The following is a 20,317-nucleotide window of genomic DNA, read 5'->3' as shown; positions in this document are numbered from 1 at the left end:
TAAAAAATTAGATGGATTTATTCCAATTCATTGATTTATAGTAAAATTTAATAAAATTATTTAAAATTTGAGATGTATTGAAATATTTAAAGAGTTCTTACTGAATTTAATTTTATATTTTGTAGTACACATTTATAAAAATTTATTCTTGAAGTATGAAAAATTGCATTTCAAAAGGAGATATTTTTTAGTGTTACAGGTCTATTAATAGAGCTTTCCTTGGGGGTGTCCTTAATATTTGTAACTGGGGAATATCTCATTTAGCTTATTAAAAACAGTGTAATGAATTAAAAAACGCCACTCATTTCTTCCTTTCTAAGCCTTTCTGCCTCTCTTTTTTGTTTTACCCGCCTTTCTTGCCCCTAGCGATTTTCCTGGAGGCCATAAATGAAAGATGCTTTTGTAATCTTTGGCGCCCTAAGTCTGCATCGCTCATATTTCTGATTCCTTAGGAAGGTGATGTAATTCTGATACTGTTGGAAATTGTTTTGAAGACAGATTCAAAGATGATTTGCCTTCAGTGGCGGCACTGGTGCTTTTTATGCTGGCATGGATGGCCTCAAAGCTCTTGTCAGATACTTAGGAAATGGGCAGTGATAAAAACCACTACTATCTCTTCGTACCCTGTGTTTCTGATTGGCATCCAGGATGGTGGTAGAGTGCCTTTTCTGCCTTTTCTCTAACAGTAGGATGGCACAGGGATCTGCAGTCTCCAGAGAGCATGTAGAGATCCTGGGTGTTCTTACATTGGTCTCAAAGGAGGAAGGTCAGAGACTATATTATTTTTCCTTTCACATATCAGCTAGATTGGGTAGTCTTATTGCTGAGGGTTAGGAATAGAGAAATAAAATGAAGATTTTAAATCTATCTTTTTCCTGTAAATTAGGGTAAAAACAACACCTGGGAAAATAAAACTCAAAGAAGTCATAAATAATTTTTAGAATTTCATAGAAATAGATTTATGAAGATTATTTAAGAGGGATTCAAGTTAATATCCCTAGTTACATCCATTGTAATTCTGACCTTTACTGTCCTTGGGATCTGGTACAAGTTTCTGTGGGCCTCACTTTCTCCTTTAGTAAAATTAGTACCTGCAGATATTTCTAAGAATCCTTTAAGTTCTTGCATTCTGTAAAAGTTATGTGAATCAATAGATTTTTTTCTTTTTCAAAAATTTTAATGTATCTTCCTTTTTCCTTGTAGCATTAAAAGCTATGTAAGGAATATAGGCTAGGACCCAAGTAGAATAATATAAAAATATGCCTAAGTTATTATAGCAAACAAAGTAATAAACTTTCTGCAGTTTTCAGTCTAGAAACAGGTTTTTTTCAGTTAACGTATTTTAGATTTATGAGACATTCTAAGGCAGCCATATAGACTTCAATTTTAGTGACTGACTTGTTTTTTAAAATTCTCTAAGCCACAGAATTACATTAGTGCTAACCATAACTGTTTCCATGTCACTTCCAGAAGACATTTTTGATTCTCTTATTTTTTCTATACTACCAAACTAGGAATACATGATTATTTACATTTTGTATGTAGAGTGTTCCTCTATAGGAATTTACCTGAAACTTAGATAAAAAATAGGAAGGAAGCCATGTTTTGTAGTTATCTCAGTCTATGAAAGTTGTTATGAAAACACATGTGCATGATGGAGAATCTGTGAGTTCAGAAATAGAAGTTATGAGAGAGGCAGAGGTTAAGAACTTGGGGACTGATTATGTAACATCTTTCCTTTCTCAGTTTCCTCATTTATTAAGAAGAGACAGTAGTATCCATCTCATAGGGTTATTGTGATAATTACATGAGATAATGCACTTACACCTACTAAGCATGCAATAAATGTTAACTGCTATTATAGTTGTTGTTATTGTTGTTAAATATGAGAAAGCTATCTGAGCAAACTCAAAGTTGGGATCAAATATAGACATGACACGACTCCTTCATCCACCCTCATCCACTTTCCTTAGGTGGAAGGGGATGGGAAGTGAGGAAGAATTATATCTTTGTATTTTCTCCTTTATTGCCTGAAATGTTTTGCTTTTAAAATTTTTGTGCCAGCTGAAATTCTACGTTGTATTTTTTTAAAATTATGACTGATGTATATCGTATAGAAAAAAAATTCCCACCCCATACCATACACAAAAGTCCGTTCCAGTTGGGATGTTCTAAACTTGAGAGCTTAGAGAAGATAACATAGGAGATTATATTCATAATCAAGAGATAAGCAAAGATTTCACAAACAGGGCACAAAATACCTGTCATAAAGAAAACGATTAATAACTTGAACTTCATTAAATTTAAGAACCTTTGTTCATTAAAACATGTCACTGAAAGGGTGAAAAGACAGGCTACACAAAAGGGAAAGATAGAGGATATCCAAATGGGGAAGGGAAGAGGAGGGGAGGAGAGGGGAGGGAAGGGTAGGAGAGGGGAGGGGAGGGGAGGGGAGGGGAGGTTAGTTCAGCATCATTAGTAAACAGAAAAAAATACACATTAAAACTACAATTAGATGCTGTTTTATACTGTCCAGATTGGCCAATATTATACTCTGACAATGGCAAGTGTGGTTTAGGAGGTGGAGGAATGGGAACTGTCAGAAACTTCTGGCATCACAACTTTGGAAACTATTTGGGAGTATCAACTACAATTGAAGAGACATATATCCTGTGACCTGACAGTTCCTCTCCCAGGTGTAGTCCCTAACAGGAATAAGTACATACGTTGATTAAAAGAAACATGCAACAATGTGTATAGCAGCATTATTTGCAATAAGTGTCCATAGTAGAATGGGTAAATATGTTGTGGTATAGAGATGACCAATGAGAAAAATGGAAATTTTCAATTGGGTAAAATGGGTTAAATAAAAGGAGGTGGGTTGCAGAGAGAAGAGGATGTGACATTTTTGAAGCATGAAGTGCTTTGGAGGTTAAAGACCAATTCTATCTAGCCCAATGTGAGAATGGGTAGGCAACTTCTTTTTTTTTTCTTTACTGTATACCACGTAATTGCTTTTTCAACTATATGGGGTAAATTATCTATGATGGACCTGCTTGGGCATATAAATACTTTTTTTTTAAAGTTTTGTTTCTATGGGAAATTACATTCAAGCTACAGACCACTCACACAAAGAACTTTTGGAATATAAGCTGGCTTGGGTTCTATCAGAACATTATTAGAATGATTTTTCTCTCTGTTTTCTATATAGCATTTCTTAGACAATAGGAGTTTGTCTCTTTGTGTGTTTTGCATTCCAATGGACCTTCTTGAGAACTTTGGTTTCATGAGTAAAGAGAAAGCGTTACAGTCCACTTACTAATTCTTTTTTTTTTTTTTTAGAACTTTTAACCTCTGTCATCTGCAATAGTTTTACCATAAATGGAAGTCTGTTCTCAAAAAAGAGGAGATTGGGTTTCTATACTAGTTTTATTTATGTACTTATTAGCCATTTACCTCATTTAAAGTATTAGAATTAAAGACTTATTACAGTCTCTAACACAATTTAACCTCACCTCTCACTGAGAAAAAAGTATATATCGTCACAGCTTTGGGTTTTAATCTTGTTTTATGAGGCCAAGAGTATGGAATTCAAATTCAGGCGTATTAAATTCATAGATGTGATTTGCAGACGAAAGAATTTTATTTTCCCTAAGCTTATTTTGCTGTTACAGTCATACATTTTAGTTGGTGTAAAGTCTAGCCTTCCCCTCTCCCGCTACAACCCATGCTCAGTATAAAAGACTTCAGCTTTTCCTTCCTTTTCTTCTGTCTGTCAATAGTGTGCCATTTGGAAGAGGCAGTTCTCTTCATTGGGTTGGCATACTCCATGAAGCGGCTTGCTTTGGGCAGGGTGCTTGACTTGTTAACTGACATGATCTTGCCTTATCTAATTCTCATTTATAGGATAAGGTACATTTAACAACAAAGTAAAAGAACTTTCTCCTCTCTCAATGAGCTCTTGAGCCATTTCCTCATTTCCTATCATACACATACGCTTAGGGAGCAGGTGTAAAATCATTTAAGATTTTCAACTATTATTTTGCTTTGAAAAACACTTAATTAATCTTGTTAAATATCACCTTCATGATCATAATCATAACCTTAAGGAAAAGAGTGCCTTTTCCTTTGGCCCATTTGCTCACGGTAGGTGATCTTCTTAGTGCTGAGATTTTCTTTCAGCCTAAATGCTAAAAAATTCAGTACACAGTCATTAATAGAGATGACAGCTACAGTAGCATTCTACTTATGAATATTCATGAAATGAAATCCATAGCATTAATTATATTAATTTACATACCTGAATATAAGTGAACCATAAGTTATAGTGATAGCTAAGCCTAAAAAAAAACCCCTTAGTAACCGTATATTGTATGTTTTTTAAAAAATAGAATGCAGTTTAATAAGGGCAGAGGTGACATTTTCAAAAGGCATTTGGGTATTTATAGTTAGAGATGTTTTTAGCTAAGAATTAAAGACAGTATAATCCTACAGTTTTCATAGGATTTTGTAGGGCTTATAAACATTCTTTAAAGGAAGAGCATATAAAGAAAATATATGTGCTTGAACACAGGAGAAAGCTTTTATATGAATAAGGGAATTAGTGGTTACTTGATTCTTTCTTTAATTGAGGTATAGGTGATTTTTACAATATTACATTAATTTCAGGTGTATAACAGTGATTCAGTATTTTTATAGATTATACTCCATTTGATGTTATTATAAAATAATGACTATATTTCCCTGTGCTGTACAATATATCCTTGTTGCTTATTTATTTTATACATAGTAGCTTGTGTCTCTTAATCACTTACTCTCCCTTTGTTTTTAGTTTTTTCAAAAATTTCATTGATGTGTAGTTGATTTACAACATTGCATTTAATTTCTGCTGTACTGCAAAGTGACTGTTATACATATATATATTCTTTTTCATATTCTTTTCCATTATGGTTTATCACAGGATATTGAATATAGTTCCTTGTGCTATACACTAGGAACTTGTTGTTTATCCTTTTTTTTTATTTAAATAAAAACAAGCCCACAGCATTTATTGTCATCTGGTAATAACATAAAGGTGAGCAAAACAATATGAATAAATGCTTTAGAATTACACTTCTAACAAAGGACACCTAAACAAACTGCATTGCCTTCTCAACAATTTCTCACTTCATTGATCATTTCTAGTTGGAGACACTTTGGAGCAGAATAATGTTATCTCCTTTTAGCATGATCTGACCCAGTTGTTTTCTTGACTTTGTTTTAGAATAAATCTCTTCTGCATCATCTAATACGAGTTTCATATACTCATCAAAACCAGTGATACAGCCCTGTATCCACATATTCACTTGCTCATAAAGCCACACCTGAATCCGAGATATATTTTGCAAGTATCTGAAGATGAGATTGATGGGCTGCACCATCATCTTTTGCACCTTCTGGCCCTGGCCCCGGTACGCCATGGTGGAAGCTCACAAAGACCACACTATCCCACACACTGTATCCATCTGATATATAATAGTTTACATCCACTAATCCTAAACTCCCAATTGTCCCCCTTCCCCACCCCGTGGCCCCCTTGGCAACCACAAGTCTGTTCTCTATATCTGTGAGTCTGTTTTTGTTTTGTAGATAATGTTCATTTGTGTCGGGTGTTTTTTGTTTGTTTTTTGTTTTGTTTTTTCTTGCTGTGCCGCACGGTGTGCAGAATCTTATTTTCCTGACCAGGGATCAAACCTGTGCCCCCTGCAGTGGAAGCATGGAGTCTTAACCACTGGACCACCAGGGAAGGCCCTGTGTTGTATTTTAGATTCCACATATCAGTGATATCATATGGCCCATACCCTTATCTTGCCCCTCCCCAATACTTGATTCATATTTGGGACCATAGCTCTTTTTAGTCAGTGAGTTTTAAATTTAACATATTCTTTTGAAAGGAGTCATGGTTGAAAATAATTCATAATCTATGAGAATGGATTTATTTTCACCCAGTTTTGTGACTGAGAAACTTCGATTTCGGAAAAAAAGTTTTATGTGTGCATTTTTAGAAGTTAAAAACATATAAGCTATATAGGTAGTATAACAGCCACATTGGTTATAAAAGATTTTAAAATCTAAGCCAAAATGCCATGACTTGAATTTCTTTAAAATATGTGATGTTGAACATCATCTTTACCTCAGAGATACAGATTGCGTTTGTTTTCAACTGGATTGTCTTTGAAACAGAGAATCAGAATTAACTCATTACCCTCATTGTGTTCAATCAATATTTGAAAAACTAACTGAAGCATATTCAGTTAATATAATATTTTAAAGTGATACCAAGAAGGGTTTTGCATTAATAAATGCAAAATAAAATTTTAAAAAATCATTTTATTTCATCTCATTCTTTTATAATTTCTATTTTTGTATGTTTAGATGTATATTATATGTAATTTAATAATATATATTAGATTTTTATGTATATAATTAGTACAGTAAAACATGCATATAATTTATGAATGAAATCATATATTGGAGTTAAGTGCTTACAATCTTTGCCTGGCAGGAGTGTTCAATTATAATGGAGAATGCAGTGGAGTGACAAGGGCCGTTGCTCTGCTTATTCCCTATTTCACAGTGAGACCTTTGGCAAGTCGCCTGTCCTGTCCATAGTGTGGCCATCTTACCTTTGTATGTATAGTGGACTGACTGGCAAGATAGTACAGTGCGGTCTCACTGTGGGTAGAAATTGCTGAGAGTAAGCACCCTTCTATGGTCTCACAAGGGAATTTTTATTTACAAAAGATTGAAAAACACTGGACCCCTGAGGGCTTCATCAGGGCAACAGTCCTGAGTGCTTGGTAAAGTACTTTCACCTTTTGGGGAACAACAAATCTCTAAACAGTCTAAAGTTAGTATTATTATCATAGTAATAAATGGAACAGAAAATATCTTTTTGGATGGCATATTTTTTGCTGTTTTGTGAATGAGTCAAAATTAGGATTATACTCAAGGTTTTGTTAAAATATTCTACACTTTCCCTTATTAGATTTCAAATAAAATATCAATATTAAATTGTTAATTGCTCACTTTTGTTACAGCATGTAAATCAAACATAATGGATGGCCATGCAGTTGCTTGGGCTAACTTGCTAGGAAAAAATGTATTCCCTACAAAATCATGATTATGTCTTTGTGCAGTTTTTCACCTTTTTTATGATGGTTTCTTCCATGTATTAAATTCAGTTTTGGATGTAATAGATGTATGCTTTCACCTAATTTCATTATAATAAAGTTGGTATATTGGGACAGTTGACATTTATAAAATATGTAGTGATTTTGTTTGAAGTAATGGTGTTTGACTAATTGCCAGATTTTCCAAGGGTTTCTTATTGACTTTTCATCAAACATTACTTATTTTCCTTCACTATAGAATATATTGAACCACAACACTATGACAAGCATAATGAGCTTTTAAAGATCTCTGCCTACAGAGATCACAATCAAACGTTAAATATTTAGATATCAGATGCTTTTGTTCAAACAGAAATGATGCTTACTGTGGTGCAAAATTTACAAAACAGGAAGACAGATAAAACCTTTCTATAGGCTGCTTCCCAAATTGTTTATAAATATCTGGTTTTGCCATATTTAGCTTCCTTAATTGAACTTTGAAGAGATGGTACAAATGAAAGCAAATGAGAGTAGACTAGCTTACTTTTTTCTTTCCTTTAGATTTTAGGCATGGAGTCCCTCTCCATTAAATTATTCTAAATTATTCTAGTGAGAGTATCTAAACATTTTTATTATGCTGTGTTTTGAAAGCTCATTCAAGTTGCTATTTTTCAAGTTTTCTTATGATAAAGCAGTATTTTATTCCTTCATTTCAGACTGTTTATACACATAACTGTTACTTTCATAATGAAAATATTAAAGAACAAGACTGACACACTAATATAGACAAATTATTTCAAGTCCTTTATGCTATGGGATACCAATGAAATAACATTCTGAACCACAATAGGTTTTTCCCATTTGCTTTATTTTCAACATAGATTTTATGTTAGAACTACAAATGTGTCTAGGACAGTGGTTCTCAACCTAACTACACAGCAGAATGATTTGAAGCCTTTTAAAAATTTATAAACCCCAGGCCTCAGGGATATATATTTTAAGGTCCCTCAGGTGTTCTTTGCGTAGGCAGAGTTGAGGAATACCTCCTAGATCTAGGAGAGCAAATGCTCGGTAGCATAGGTGAGAAGTACTATACTTATCTATTGATAACCTCAGTGGTTGAGCTTCAAAGCCACAAATAAAGGGGCAAAGGCTCTGAACCCTTGAAATAGCAGCTATTAAAGGTTTTCACTTTAGCCCAAAAGAGAAGTCCTTGACCTTGTTTTACATATAATCCTAACAATTCTAGTTATGTGGTTTCTCCAGCCCTGATAGATGAGAAGCGGCAAAATCAAACTAGGAGGCTGTTGGTAAAAGAAGTAATAGTTGTCAAGTGTGGGAAGATAGCACAAACAGCTGCGTTAGATCTCGATGCAGAAATTGATGGACATATGAATATGTTGACCTTCAGTCATTAGAGGTGGAAAATTATGATCAATATTATCTGATTTAGGAATCACGATAGTTTTTATACATTTTAGAAAAATTTTAAAATTTTAAGTTGGTTAAAGTAAAGAAGGGGGAAATGATTTTAAACCTGAAATATTTACTTACCTGAAAGATTCACTTCTGTAGAATGATAGTGTATTCCCCAGTAGTAGCAGATAAATGAGGCATTAATAGGCTCGTGCAAATGGGGGGAAAAAGCTACTGTGTCTATTTGGCCAGATATGGTTTTTAAATGCTAATAATAGAAGTATCTATTTCAAAATCTTACCACAGCCAAATTATAGCTTTTTTCCTTCGCCGTACGCTTTTCCAAAATTTTTTACATGTTTTCTTCTTCCCCACAGCAATCTCACGGTTTAGGCAGGCCTATCTGGCTCCAGATTGCCGAGTCTGCTTACAGATTCACTCTGGGCTCAGTTGCTGGAGGTGAGTGACATGTCTATGTGCTGTTTCAAGCTTGCGTTCATGTAATATTATCTCACTAGACCGGGACAGATCAGCAAAGGTTCAGTTCATTGTTCCCAAGGGTCACGACTGCAGGGCTTTCTGAAGTATTCTTTATTTTTACCTACAATCAGAGGACTTGTCATAGCACGGCCATGGCCCCTCTGGCTCCAGTCTGTCTTCAAGACAAAACCTCTGTAATCATGTGAAAGTCTTGGATGGGTGCTGCACTCCCCTTAATTATACTGGTTAAAGCCAGTACGAAGAAATGGAGAATAAGACTGTGTTTCTGGTGTTAGGAGTGAGGGCAGGTAAGAGATCAAGATTTGGGGTACAAATCCCAGAACCTTATGAAATAAAACAACCTCCTAAAGTGATTCGCTTTTGCTTTTCTGCTTGTTTCCCCCCCTACCTCATCTTTTACTGGCTGAAGAATATCTAGACTTGAAGGTTATTTGTTAAAATGAACCTCTCTTCCCTGTTTCTGGGCAAAATTTGAGAGGCTTGTTTTGCTTAAATCTCTCCATAGAAAATGTATAAAATCTGAAGTTGCTTTATTGAGAAGAACCTAGTGGTGTGATTAAAATACTTATGATTTTTCAAAAGAAGCCTAAACTGTTGAAACTATTATTTTTTTCTTTTCAATCTCAGTTTTAGAAGTTGCAAAGCATGTTTTGGTTTTCAACAGTTGAAAAATATAATACTCTAATTCATGTTATAAATTTTTCAGTCCCTGAGAAATTCTAAAGCCTGGGCTTTTTTTTTTAAAAACCGAATGCTGTAAGTAGGGGGAGGGTCATGTTGAGATTTGGTTCCAATATTATAGTTGTAACTAAGGTTAATCTACCAAAATGCTGTAGTAAACTAAATTTTAAAATTGCAGCCACCTATGTGTAGACATATAGTTATTTTAAGAGGTAACTGGTATAATATGTAGGCATTTAATGGAAAATATAAAGAAATATGTTATATATGAGTTTAATGTTGTTAAAGGAAATTGAGTGTTGATTATCTAATGTTGGTGATGACGTGAAAATCCATTACAGTTGCTCTCCGAAGCAGCTGTATTTAAGGATCCCAGTGGTTGCTAGCCTGTGATCCTTCAGCTAGCTGTGTATGGAAGAAGGGAAAATTACGTAAAATCTCTTTTGTGAGGATATATACTGTGTTCTGTTTTCTAGTCCTTTGATTTGAGACTTGTTGTCCTTACAGATTCTACGTTTAATTGTGCTCTCTTTTAAGCCTAACAATTGTTTCGTTTGTAGCTGTGGGAGCCACCGCGGTGTACCCTATAGACCTGGTGAAGACCCGCATGCAGAATCAGCGTGGCACCGGCTCTGTTGTCGGGGAGCTGATGTACAAAAACAGCTTTGACTGTTTTAAGAAAGTCTTGCGTTACGAGGGCTTCTTTGGACTCTACCGGGGTGAGCAAGCAGATCTCAGCTGCTGAAGTTAGTGACTTTATCTCACCAGCAGCAGGTTTCAGACTCACTGATTGTGAAAATCAGGGCGCAGCCTTTTCAGTCAGACTAGGGCTGTTTCTCTCTTTTTATTTCCTCCTTGCTCATTTCCCTTTTTGCATTCTTGCTGGTAACTAGCAATATTAGTCTGCAGACAAGGTCTGTATTTCTTCTTGCTGCAATCTAAAGCCTGCGTTTTCCCCAGCATGGGTCTATGGTGGTCACCATGCTCTTACAAACTAAGGCACATGTCTGCAGGTGGAGTACGAGGATGACAGCTAAGAAATAGAGAGCTTCTTTTCTCAAAGAATTAGAGAGGAGAAATGTGTCTCTCCTCTGTGAAATAGAAACCAGGCTGCCACTTGAAGGTGAGTTTACACTCTGTTTGTTTCAACTGAAAGAGATATTGCATGTTTTTGTCTCTTCCAAGGAGACCATTCGTAAGTCTTTTCCAGTGAGTCATCTGAAGGTAAAAAAAAAAAAAGAAAGAAAGAAAAGAAAACCTTTTTGCTCCAAGTCTCATTCTTGCTCCTTTTCTCTCTGTAGTTCAGAGGCACTGAGTGGAAGCAGAGAGATTTTCTTTTGCAGGGAATGTTACCACCAACTCGAAGCTGAGCACACTGCTGTCGGCACCAGAGGCAGCAAGCCGCGTGCAGAATTCTCCCCACCCCCATCGGCTTTGTAGGAACTTGTTCTCTTAGGAGAGGGAGACTTTCATGTACATGTTTTCACATTAGAATTTAGGGTTTCCTTTGGGAGGGAGATTAATTTTTTAATCCCTTTGGGCGCCACTTGGAATTCTTTGAAAAACTCTCTACATGCTCAATTCCAGGGCATTTATGTAATTTACTGTACTTGTTTGTTTGCACACACAGTCCCATTAATCCTGAGCTCATTCTGAGCTCTGCTGAACTGTTTGGCTTAGAACCTCTTCCTCGGAAAGAAAAACTGGGCCTGAGCAAAGCTTTATGCTCATGGCCAGGAGGAAAAACACTTCTGATTGACATTATGTGCAGATACTCAAGTGAAAGTGTAGTTCTAATATAATTATACTTGAAGGAGAGGGTCGTGAGGATGTTCATTTTTGGCATTGTGTATAGAACAAGAGAAAAGAGTTGTTCTGGAATCAAACTAGGGCTCAATACCCTGCTCCTGAGAAAGAATGTGATGAATTTTATTCAGATATGCAGAACTCTAGCCCGTCTAAATTCTAGCTGTATGACATTTACTCCATGGGAAGAGGTGTGCATTGTTAGAATGCAGATCTGTGCATGTGAGTGCTTGTTTTAGACTTATATTAAACACTGCATATCTAGATTTTATTTAATAGGGAATCTGAGGGTTAAGTGGCACTACGGTGGGTTTCTTCTTTGACATCTCCAATCTTTCTTTGTTGAGTAAGAATCTTTCTTCCTCCTTGGTATACTTTAAAAGAGAAGGAACCTAGATATACACCGCACAGTTTAGCCTTCTCAATGGATGGATGCTTACAGAAGATTTCATTTGGGAGAGATGTCATGTTAATTAAATGGGTCCAATATAGCAAGTTGGGGGTGGAGGGTGTGGAGGGATCATTAGCTTGATTCAGAATGTGAGCTGGTAAAATCAGTCCTTTAAGTGAGAGATTGTAGGAGTCCTGTATCTGAACACTGTGATTGTTGAGATTGTCATATATTGCTTAGAAGTGGTCCATTATTTTGTCAGATGATTGGCAAAATTGTTGACAGATTAGCCTAAATTTCTTTATAGGCAACAATGATAAAATGACATAAATCAGCACTTTATTAAAATTCCGTGAGCCTTATTGAGGCAAGTAGTAAAACAAATACACATGCTGACACGGTTGTACGGGAGTCAGATTAAAAGTAATAGGGCCTGATAATCATGAGAGTTAGAAAGTTAAGACTGCCATCTGCTGATTTATTCTTTTAAATCAGTTTGTCTACTCCCATCTACCCATTAAAGGTGTGTGCAGATTTGTGTTTGTCACTGATAATTCAGTTTGACTGACAGTAGGCTGTATGTACGATTATTTGCTGGCTCTCAACTTGTAGAAAATCACTCAGCAGTATCCTCAAAGTAGGCTTAAGATCAGCAGCGAGCATGCAAACACATACATAACTTCCCCTTGGCTGGGTGATTTAAAGGATATAGTATGTTTATTGTTAGCATCTTTAAAAGATGTATGCAAAAAATGTATTTTAACGATTTGGATAATCTGTGTGCTTTAGAAAGTTGAGCCCTATGAATAGCTACAGATGTTGAGTTGTTTATATATTTTTTTCTTTTGCAGCCAGCCTGGAAAATTTAACTTTCTAAGAATAATGATTTCCTTTGTTTTAGGAGAATTCTTTTGAAATGTCTTAAGTTTGACATATATTAGCAAATAGGCTAACAATGGGCTGTTTTTGCTTGTAGAAGATACCCATTAAATGTTACTTAAAACTGCATTTTTCTTTGCAGTTTTGGCTTTCTTTTAAATAAATGAAAGAATTTTAAATACTGAATTCTGGGTTTCTGTAAAGAGAAAATGATGGGAGTTGGTTTTCCGTAATAGCCAAGCCACTGTATACTATTACGCAGGTAGCATCATTTGTGGCAAAATCTGGGTCTACTTAACAGGAAACTTTGCAGAGCTTTTCCAAGCATACAGCATTGGCTTCTCTAAAGCGTCTATGTACGTTAGTACGTTGTTGGTTGTAAAGGGAGGGAATCTGGTTTCATTGCTATCGGCAGTGTTCTGGGAGTAGACAAGATCCATGGGTTCCATTCCTTCCTCATACTTTTTGGGAGGTGTTAGATAACCAGGCTTTAAAGGAGGCATGCTTAAGAAAAGGATTTATAGCCTCAAGAAGTATAACATTGTTTTGACATGAATAATTATTATATACATATGCATAGTTTTTAGGATAAGCCACTTTTCCCATTTTAATAAAAACCCTAAAATGTTTGATGGGTAAATAATATGGGGAAAACCACCTTGTTGGGCTTGTGTATTCACGTCTAGTGCATCTATACCGCTAACAATTCTCTCTGTTTACCTAGGTCTGATACCACAACTTATAGGGGTTGCTCCAGAAAAGGCCATTAAACTGACTGTAAGTTTCTTTCTCATTGAATTTTTGTCATTTGTTTAGATTATCATTAAGCCAAAAATGAAAACTGATGCTGGTAAGACTAGCACACTATTAAGGCACTTGTAAAATTTTAAACTTATTTGTAGTCATTTGCTAATTTTAAATTTTATATGAGACAAATATTTCGCTGATTTGGGAAAACCAGTAATGTACCACTAAAGGTAATGATTGGGAATTCTGGTTAACTGATGTTGTCTTTCTAATTAGGTCAATGATTTTGTCCGGGACAAATTTACCAGGAGAGATGGCTCCATTCCACTTTTAGCAGAAGTCCTTGCTGGAGGTTGTGTAAGTATTAATACTGATGATTTCTCATGGCAAATATGTTCCTTAGGATTTTTGCACACTGGATATACTATCTGAGTGACATGCCCCCTGAACTCAAGGGACTCTAAGCAGATTTTCTCAGTGATCATAAGTAATGATTTTTAAAATTTCATTGCATAATCTCACTGGTTTTGAGGCAGAAAAGAGGTAGTATTTTTGTAGACGTAGTATTCTTAGAAGCTCCTAAAGCATTACCTTTTACACTTTTTAGAGTTCTAATTCTGTTTCTTTTTAAATACCACAGAAAACAGAGTAGTGGGTAGAGTTACCCTATGTTTATATTGACTGGAACTTTAAAATAAGTGTGAGGTGACTGATTAATTGGGCCCTTGTTTTTTAGGTGTAGGATTGAGTAAGCCACTGTGGTATAATTATAATTTTCCTCCTTTTAGGGACCAGAGCAAACAACCATAACTATGTTGAAGCTATTGACAATTCTGAACTCAGAGATTCTGTCTTTAAAGTGTGAGCATGACATTGGATTTAGACCAATTCTCAAATCTAAGTTTGCAGCTCAACTCATCTTATGTGTGGTGTTCCTTTCACATTTGGTAGTACATGATTTTTTTAAAGATTTATTTAGTCCATTTTGTCCCTGAAACCCTTAATGACTTCCATTTGACTTAGCTGACAGTCTTGGCTAAACCCTTCTCAGTTGCTTGTGGAACCTGAGGTGATGAGGTCAGTGACCTTTGCAGCTTTTAATTCAGAGAAGATTCCCTGAGGGTCAGAGAGAGAGGGTGCTCTGGATTCTCCGTCATGATATTTGTCAGCCTGGCACATACCTGGGTCCTCATCTTTCTGCAACCAAAGTTCTTATGGAAGAGGTAGCTTGGCGCACTCCCTTTGTGTGTGTGTGCATGCGCGTGCGTACTTATGTGCATTTGCCGCTATACCTGCACACATGTCCGAGTGCATTCTCAGGGAGAAAACTCATGTCTTTGGCTAACTTTTTTCATGGAGGACAAATAATGGACATAGACTAAGACCCTTGCTTAGTTCTTACTGTTGTTTCTCCTCTTCCTTTTTTTTTTTTTTTTTTTAATAAATTTATTTATTTATTTATCTTTTTATTTTTGTCTGCGTTGGGTCTTCATTGCTACACACGGGCTTTCTCTAGTTGCAGCGAGCGGGGGCTACCCTTCATTGCGGTGCACGGGCTTCTCATTGCGGAGCACAGGCTCTCAGCACGTAGGCTTCAGTAGTTGCAGCATACGGGCTCAGTAGTTGTGGCGCACGGGCTTAGTTGCTCCGCAGCATGTGGGATCTTCCCGGACCAGGGCTCGAACCCATGTCCCCTGCATTGGCAGGTGGATTCTTAACCACTGCGCCACCAGGGAAGTCCCTCTCCTCTTCCTTTACCCCAATTAGATGCTGTAAGTGTTTCTCTTCTAATGAAAGAACCATTGCATATCATAAATATTCTTTATCTCAGTGGTTTTAGTTTTAATTTGGTTAAGAAATTTCCTAACTCAGCTTTGCCGCAACACGTGTGTACATTTGTCAGAAATCTTACAAGTCATGCTCTCTGTGTTCCATGTAGCTAATTATTTGTTTCCATTTGTAATATCCAGAGGTTTTGGCTCATGAACCTGACTTGTTCCCTTGTCTGACATGTGACCTAAGTGGTTAAATTATAATCAGGTATTTGGTTCCTTTGTTCTTCCTAGGTATTGACCCTGTTTCTAGGTTTGAACTTTGGGAATTTCTCTTGAAGTCTGGGGTGCCTCGAGGGTTGTGCTGACAGTCTAAATCTCTTCCTTAAGCATGACTCATTTCTGGACGCTTTGATGGATTGTCTAGCTGGAAATTGACAGCGTGAAAAACAGGTTGGGCTCTAGGAGGATAATTAGGTTGTATGCAGTTCTTCACCACAAACACTTTCTGCTTCCCTCTTTCCTCTACATCTCTTCATTTCAGGGAGGAAAGAAAATGTGTAATTATTGAGTTTCTACTGATGAATTCGATCACACTACAGTATAAATGATTGTTAAAGAACAATCTGCTACTTCTCCCAAAAGTCTACATATTTCAACAGAGAATAACCTTAAACAAAAAGGATGAGTCTCTACCGATAGAATATCAGGCACTGTGGGATATAGGAATACTCTTTTTGCTGAACGAAACATGGTAAGCAGCCACCAGATAAACACTAGGAAGAGTGGCTGCCCGTGAGGCTGATCAGGAGAACCCAACCCTCAGGATCCTGGATACGGGTGGTGATAGAATGTGGAGTGTCCTGTGGGTGTTTGGCTGAATGCTGTCAGTGCCACCAGGTGAGAGGAGTACAGCTGTTCTTCCAAACATCACTCAATTTTAAAGATGTATTGGGTTGGCCAAAAAGTCCCTTCGATTTTTAAGTAAAAATAAAAGACACGTTTTTCATTTTCACCAAGAACTTTATTGAACAACGAATTCACCCTTTTGTTCCACTACCTTCTGCCGTTTTTCAGGCAACTTCATGATTCCATCTTCCCAAAACTTTTTATCTTTTTGAGCAAAGAACTGTTCCAGGTGCCTTTTACAGTCTTCCGGGGAATTGAAATTTTTTCCATTAAGAGAATTTTATAAAGACCTAAATAAATGGAAGTCTGAAGGTGCAATGTCTGTGAATACGGCAGATGAATCAGAACTTCCCAGCCAAGCTGTACCAGTTGGTGGTCCCAGCCTGATCATCAAAGAAACATATGGTCTTGTGTTATCCTGATGGAAGATTATGCTTTTTCTGTTGACTAATTCTAGATGCTTTTTTTGTCGAGTGCTGCTTTCAGTTGGTCTAATTGGGAGCAGTACATGTTGGAATTAATCATTTGGTTTTCCAGAAGGAGCTCATAATAGAGGACTCCCAATCCCACCATATACACAACATCACCTTCTTTGGATGAAGACTGTCCTTTGGTGTGACTGGTGGGTTCATTTTGCTTGCCCCACAATCTCTTCCATTCCACATTATTGTACAGTATCCACTTTTCATCACCCATCACAATTTGTTTTAAAAACGAACGTTTTCATTACGTTTAAGTAGAGAACTACATGCGGAAATACAGTCAAGAAGGTTTTTTGGCTTAACTTACATGGAACCCAAACATCAAAGCGATTAACATAACCAAGCTGGTGCAAATGATTTTCAGCGCTTGATTTGGTTATTTTTAGTATGTCGGCTGTCTCCCCCGTGGTATAACGTTGATTGTTCTCAGTGTCTCGATTTGATCGCTATCCACTTCAACTGCTCTACCCGACCATGGAGCATCGTCCAGAGAGAGATCTCCAGCACGAAACTTTGCAAACCACTTTTGACACATTCAGTCAGTCACAGCACCTTCTTATACACTGCACAAATCTCTTTTTGCGTTTCGGTTACGTTTTTACCTTTCTTGAAATAATAAATAAAGCATAGTAGGCCGAAAATGTTGCTTTTTTTCTTCCATCTTCAATATTAAAATACCTACACAAAAATTCACCAGTTTTGATAAGTCTTTTTTTAAATGCATGCTGATAATGACAGCTGTCACATACAATCTAACAAAATTATTTTGAATGAAGTTAGAGGCAACTAAGTGCTGCTGGAGCCATCTTACGGAGAAAACTGAACAAACCTTTTTGCCAACCCAATACCTAATGTGTTGACCTAATGCAGATTAACTGAGAAGAAATGGCTCAAACTGAGCAGTTAGTATTGACTTTATAGATTTTTTTTCCATAGCAGAAGAATCAGCTAGGACTGGGGTCTTGAGTTCCCTACATATGGGAGGGAAATTGTACTGCTCTGAAAATGACTGTGCCGTCCTTTAGGAAAAATGATGTACACTAACTAGATCATTGAGGTGACCAAGGAATGAAAATATCCAGTCCTTAAGCATTATGTGTTTTTTTGTTGTTTGTTTTATTTTGTGATCTGTTTTTAAAAGTATGCGATATTAGATATATGCAAAAGAGAACACATTATATAAACCAAAAGTTATAATAAAATGAGCATCCATGAGCCTACCACTCAACTTAACTACAATATTACTATTATCATTGATGCTGGTTTTTGCTTTTACTGTAGCTCTAATCTGCTAGAATGCTAATGAGCGGTAGGGACTTTTCTTACTGGGCTGAACATTTTATAGGCATTCTCTCATTATTATTCCCAATTGGAGTTGAAGAAAATAAAACCTGAGAGATATCTAGCACTTAGTGAATGGCAAAGTTGAGAGTCAAACCACTTTTGTCTCCAAATCTCTATTGACTCATATTTGGTATGTTTTCATTCATTCTTTCTTCCATTTATTCATTCTCATCCCACAAGCTGTCAAGGCTGAGAAGGATTTAGAGTTTCTTCCTGTGCAAGGAACTAGACTTAGGAAATGTTTATGTCTCATAGAAAAAGGGTAGTTCTGACCATTCTCACCAGATAAAACCTAATCTTAAATCTAATCATATTCCACTGTGGTAATTTGAAAGTAGAATTCCTTATCGTGATTTGCTTCATTTCTACATGTCACCAAAGAAAATACGTGCTTATGATTATAATTCATTGTAATAATAGCTACCGTTTCTTGAGCATCTTGCACTGGACTGAACACTTTATAGGCATTATCTCATTATTATTCCCAGCTAGAGTCGAAGAAACTAAAAGCTCAGTGAAATCAAGCACTTAGTAAATGGAAAAATTGAGATTCAAACCACTTCTGTCTCTAAATCTATATTCCTTCATACTTGGTTTATGTTTCCATTTGTTCAGTCTTTCATTCATTCTCTCATTCATCGAATGCTTGCTATGTTTCAGGAAAAAATTTTAAAATAACAGCTTTATTGAGATAGAGTTCACATATCATACAATTCCCCACACTTAAAGTGTACAATTCAGCAGTTTTGAGTATATTCACAGAGCTGTGCAACTATCACCATAGTCAATTTTAGAGCATTCTCATCCCCAAAAGAAACCTAGTACCCTTTAGCTATTGCCTTCCAATTTTCCCACCCTCTCCCCATCAAGTCTTAGGCTACTACTCGTAAACTTTCTGTCTTTATAGATTCACCATTTCTGGACATTTCATATAAATGGAATCAAACAATATATGGCCTTTTGTGTCTGGCTTCTTTCACTTAGTGTAACGTTTTCAAGGTTCATTCACATTGTAGTATGTATCAGTATTTCAGGCCTTTTTTATTGCTGAATAATATTTCATTGTATAGATAATACCACATTTTTTTAATCCATTCATCAGTTGTTGAACACGTGGGTTGTTTCCACCTTTTGGCTATTATGAATAATGCTGCTATGAACATTGATGTAAGAAGTTTTGTGGACATATGTTTTCATTTCTCTTGTGTATATACCTAGGAGTGGAATTGGTGGGTCATATGGTAACTCTAACTAGTATTTTGAGGAACTGCCAGATTGTTTTCCAAAGTGGCTGAACCATTTTACAATCCTACCAGCAATGTATGGGGGTTCTGATTTCTCCACATTCTTGCCAATACTTATTATTATCTGTCTTTTCGTTATAGCCATCCTAGTGGTATGAAGTGGTATCTTACTGTGATCTAATGACTGACAGTGTTGAGCATCTTTTCATGAATGTACTGGCATTTGTTTATCTTTGGAGAACAATCTATTCAGAATATTTGCCCATGTTTTAGCTGGGTTGTTCGTCTTTTATTATTGAATTGTAAGAGTTCTATATGTATTTAGTGTATTCTGTATACACACAAGAGTTCTGTATATATTTAGTGTACCTTACCAGATACGTGATTTGCAAATACTTTTCACTTTCTTGACTGTGTCCTTTGAAGAACTGGACTTTGATTTTAATGAAGTCCAACTTATCTATATTTTCTCTTGTTGCTTGTGCTTTTTGTGTCATATCTAAGAAGTCCTTGTCTAATCCAAGATCATGAAGATTTATACCTCTATTTTCTTCTAAGGGTTTTATAGTTTTAGATCTTACATTTAGGTCTTTGATCTTTCACACAAATTTTTAACCTTAATTTTTTCCGGTGTTTTGCTTTGAGCAGAGATATTACCAAATGAAAGTTTTATTTTTCATTGTCAACATTTCAGTATATTTCCTCCTAATGCTTTTATAGACGTGCTTTTGTGCATGAACAGACATACACACACACACACACACACACACACACACACACACACACACGCATGCATGCACATTATATATATTTTTTAACATCTTTATAGGAGTATAGTTGCTTTACAGTGTTGTGTTAGTTTCTGCTGTATAACAAAGTGAATCAGCTCTACGTATACATATATCCCCATATCGCCTCCCTCTTGCGTCTCCCTCCCACCCTCCCTATCCCACCCCTCTAGGTGGTCACAAAGTACCGAGCTGATCTCCCTGTG

At 36.3% G+C, this 20,317-nt stretch overlaps 1 protein-coding gene and 1 pseudogene across 4 annotated transcripts in view; one reads left to right on the top strand and one right to left on the bottom strand.

The window, feature by feature from the left end:
* SLC25A12 (solute carrier family 25 member 12) overlaps nucleotides 1–20,317 on the top strand; it is a 182,709-nt gene that overhangs the window by 145,946 nt on the left and 16,446 nt on the right. For all 3 annotated transcript variants that reach the window (XM_082465390.1, XM_082465388.1, XM_082465389.1), the window contains 4 exons: nucleotides 8,945–9,026; nucleotides 10,310–10,468; nucleotides 13,550–13,602; nucleotides 13,849–13,929. In XM_082465390.1, the coding sequence (XP_082321516.1) occupies nucleotides 8,945–9,026; nucleotides 10,310–10,468; nucleotides 13,550–13,602; nucleotides 13,849–13,929 (375 nt within the window). The remainder of the gene's footprint in view (nucleotides 1–8,944; nucleotides 9,027–10,309; nucleotides 10,469–13,549; nucleotides 13,603–13,848; nucleotides 13,930–20,317) is intronic.
* On the bottom strand, nucleotides 2,462–8,938 carry LOC309662589 (small nuclear ribonucleoprotein E pseudogene; annotated as a pseudogene). The gene has a single exon. The product of its transcript is annotated as a small nuclear ribonucleoprotein E pseudogene (transcript).

Source organism: Balaenoptera physalus (assembly GCF_965194825.1).
Source record: "Balaenoptera physalus genome assembly, chromosome: 6".
Classification (NCBI taxonomy): domain Eukaryota; kingdom Metazoa; phylum Chordata; class Mammalia; order Artiodactyla; family Balaenopteridae; genus Balaenoptera; species Balaenoptera physalus.
Note: the sequence above shows the minus strand (reverse complement) of the source record. Positions and strands in the feature narration are given on the sequence as shown.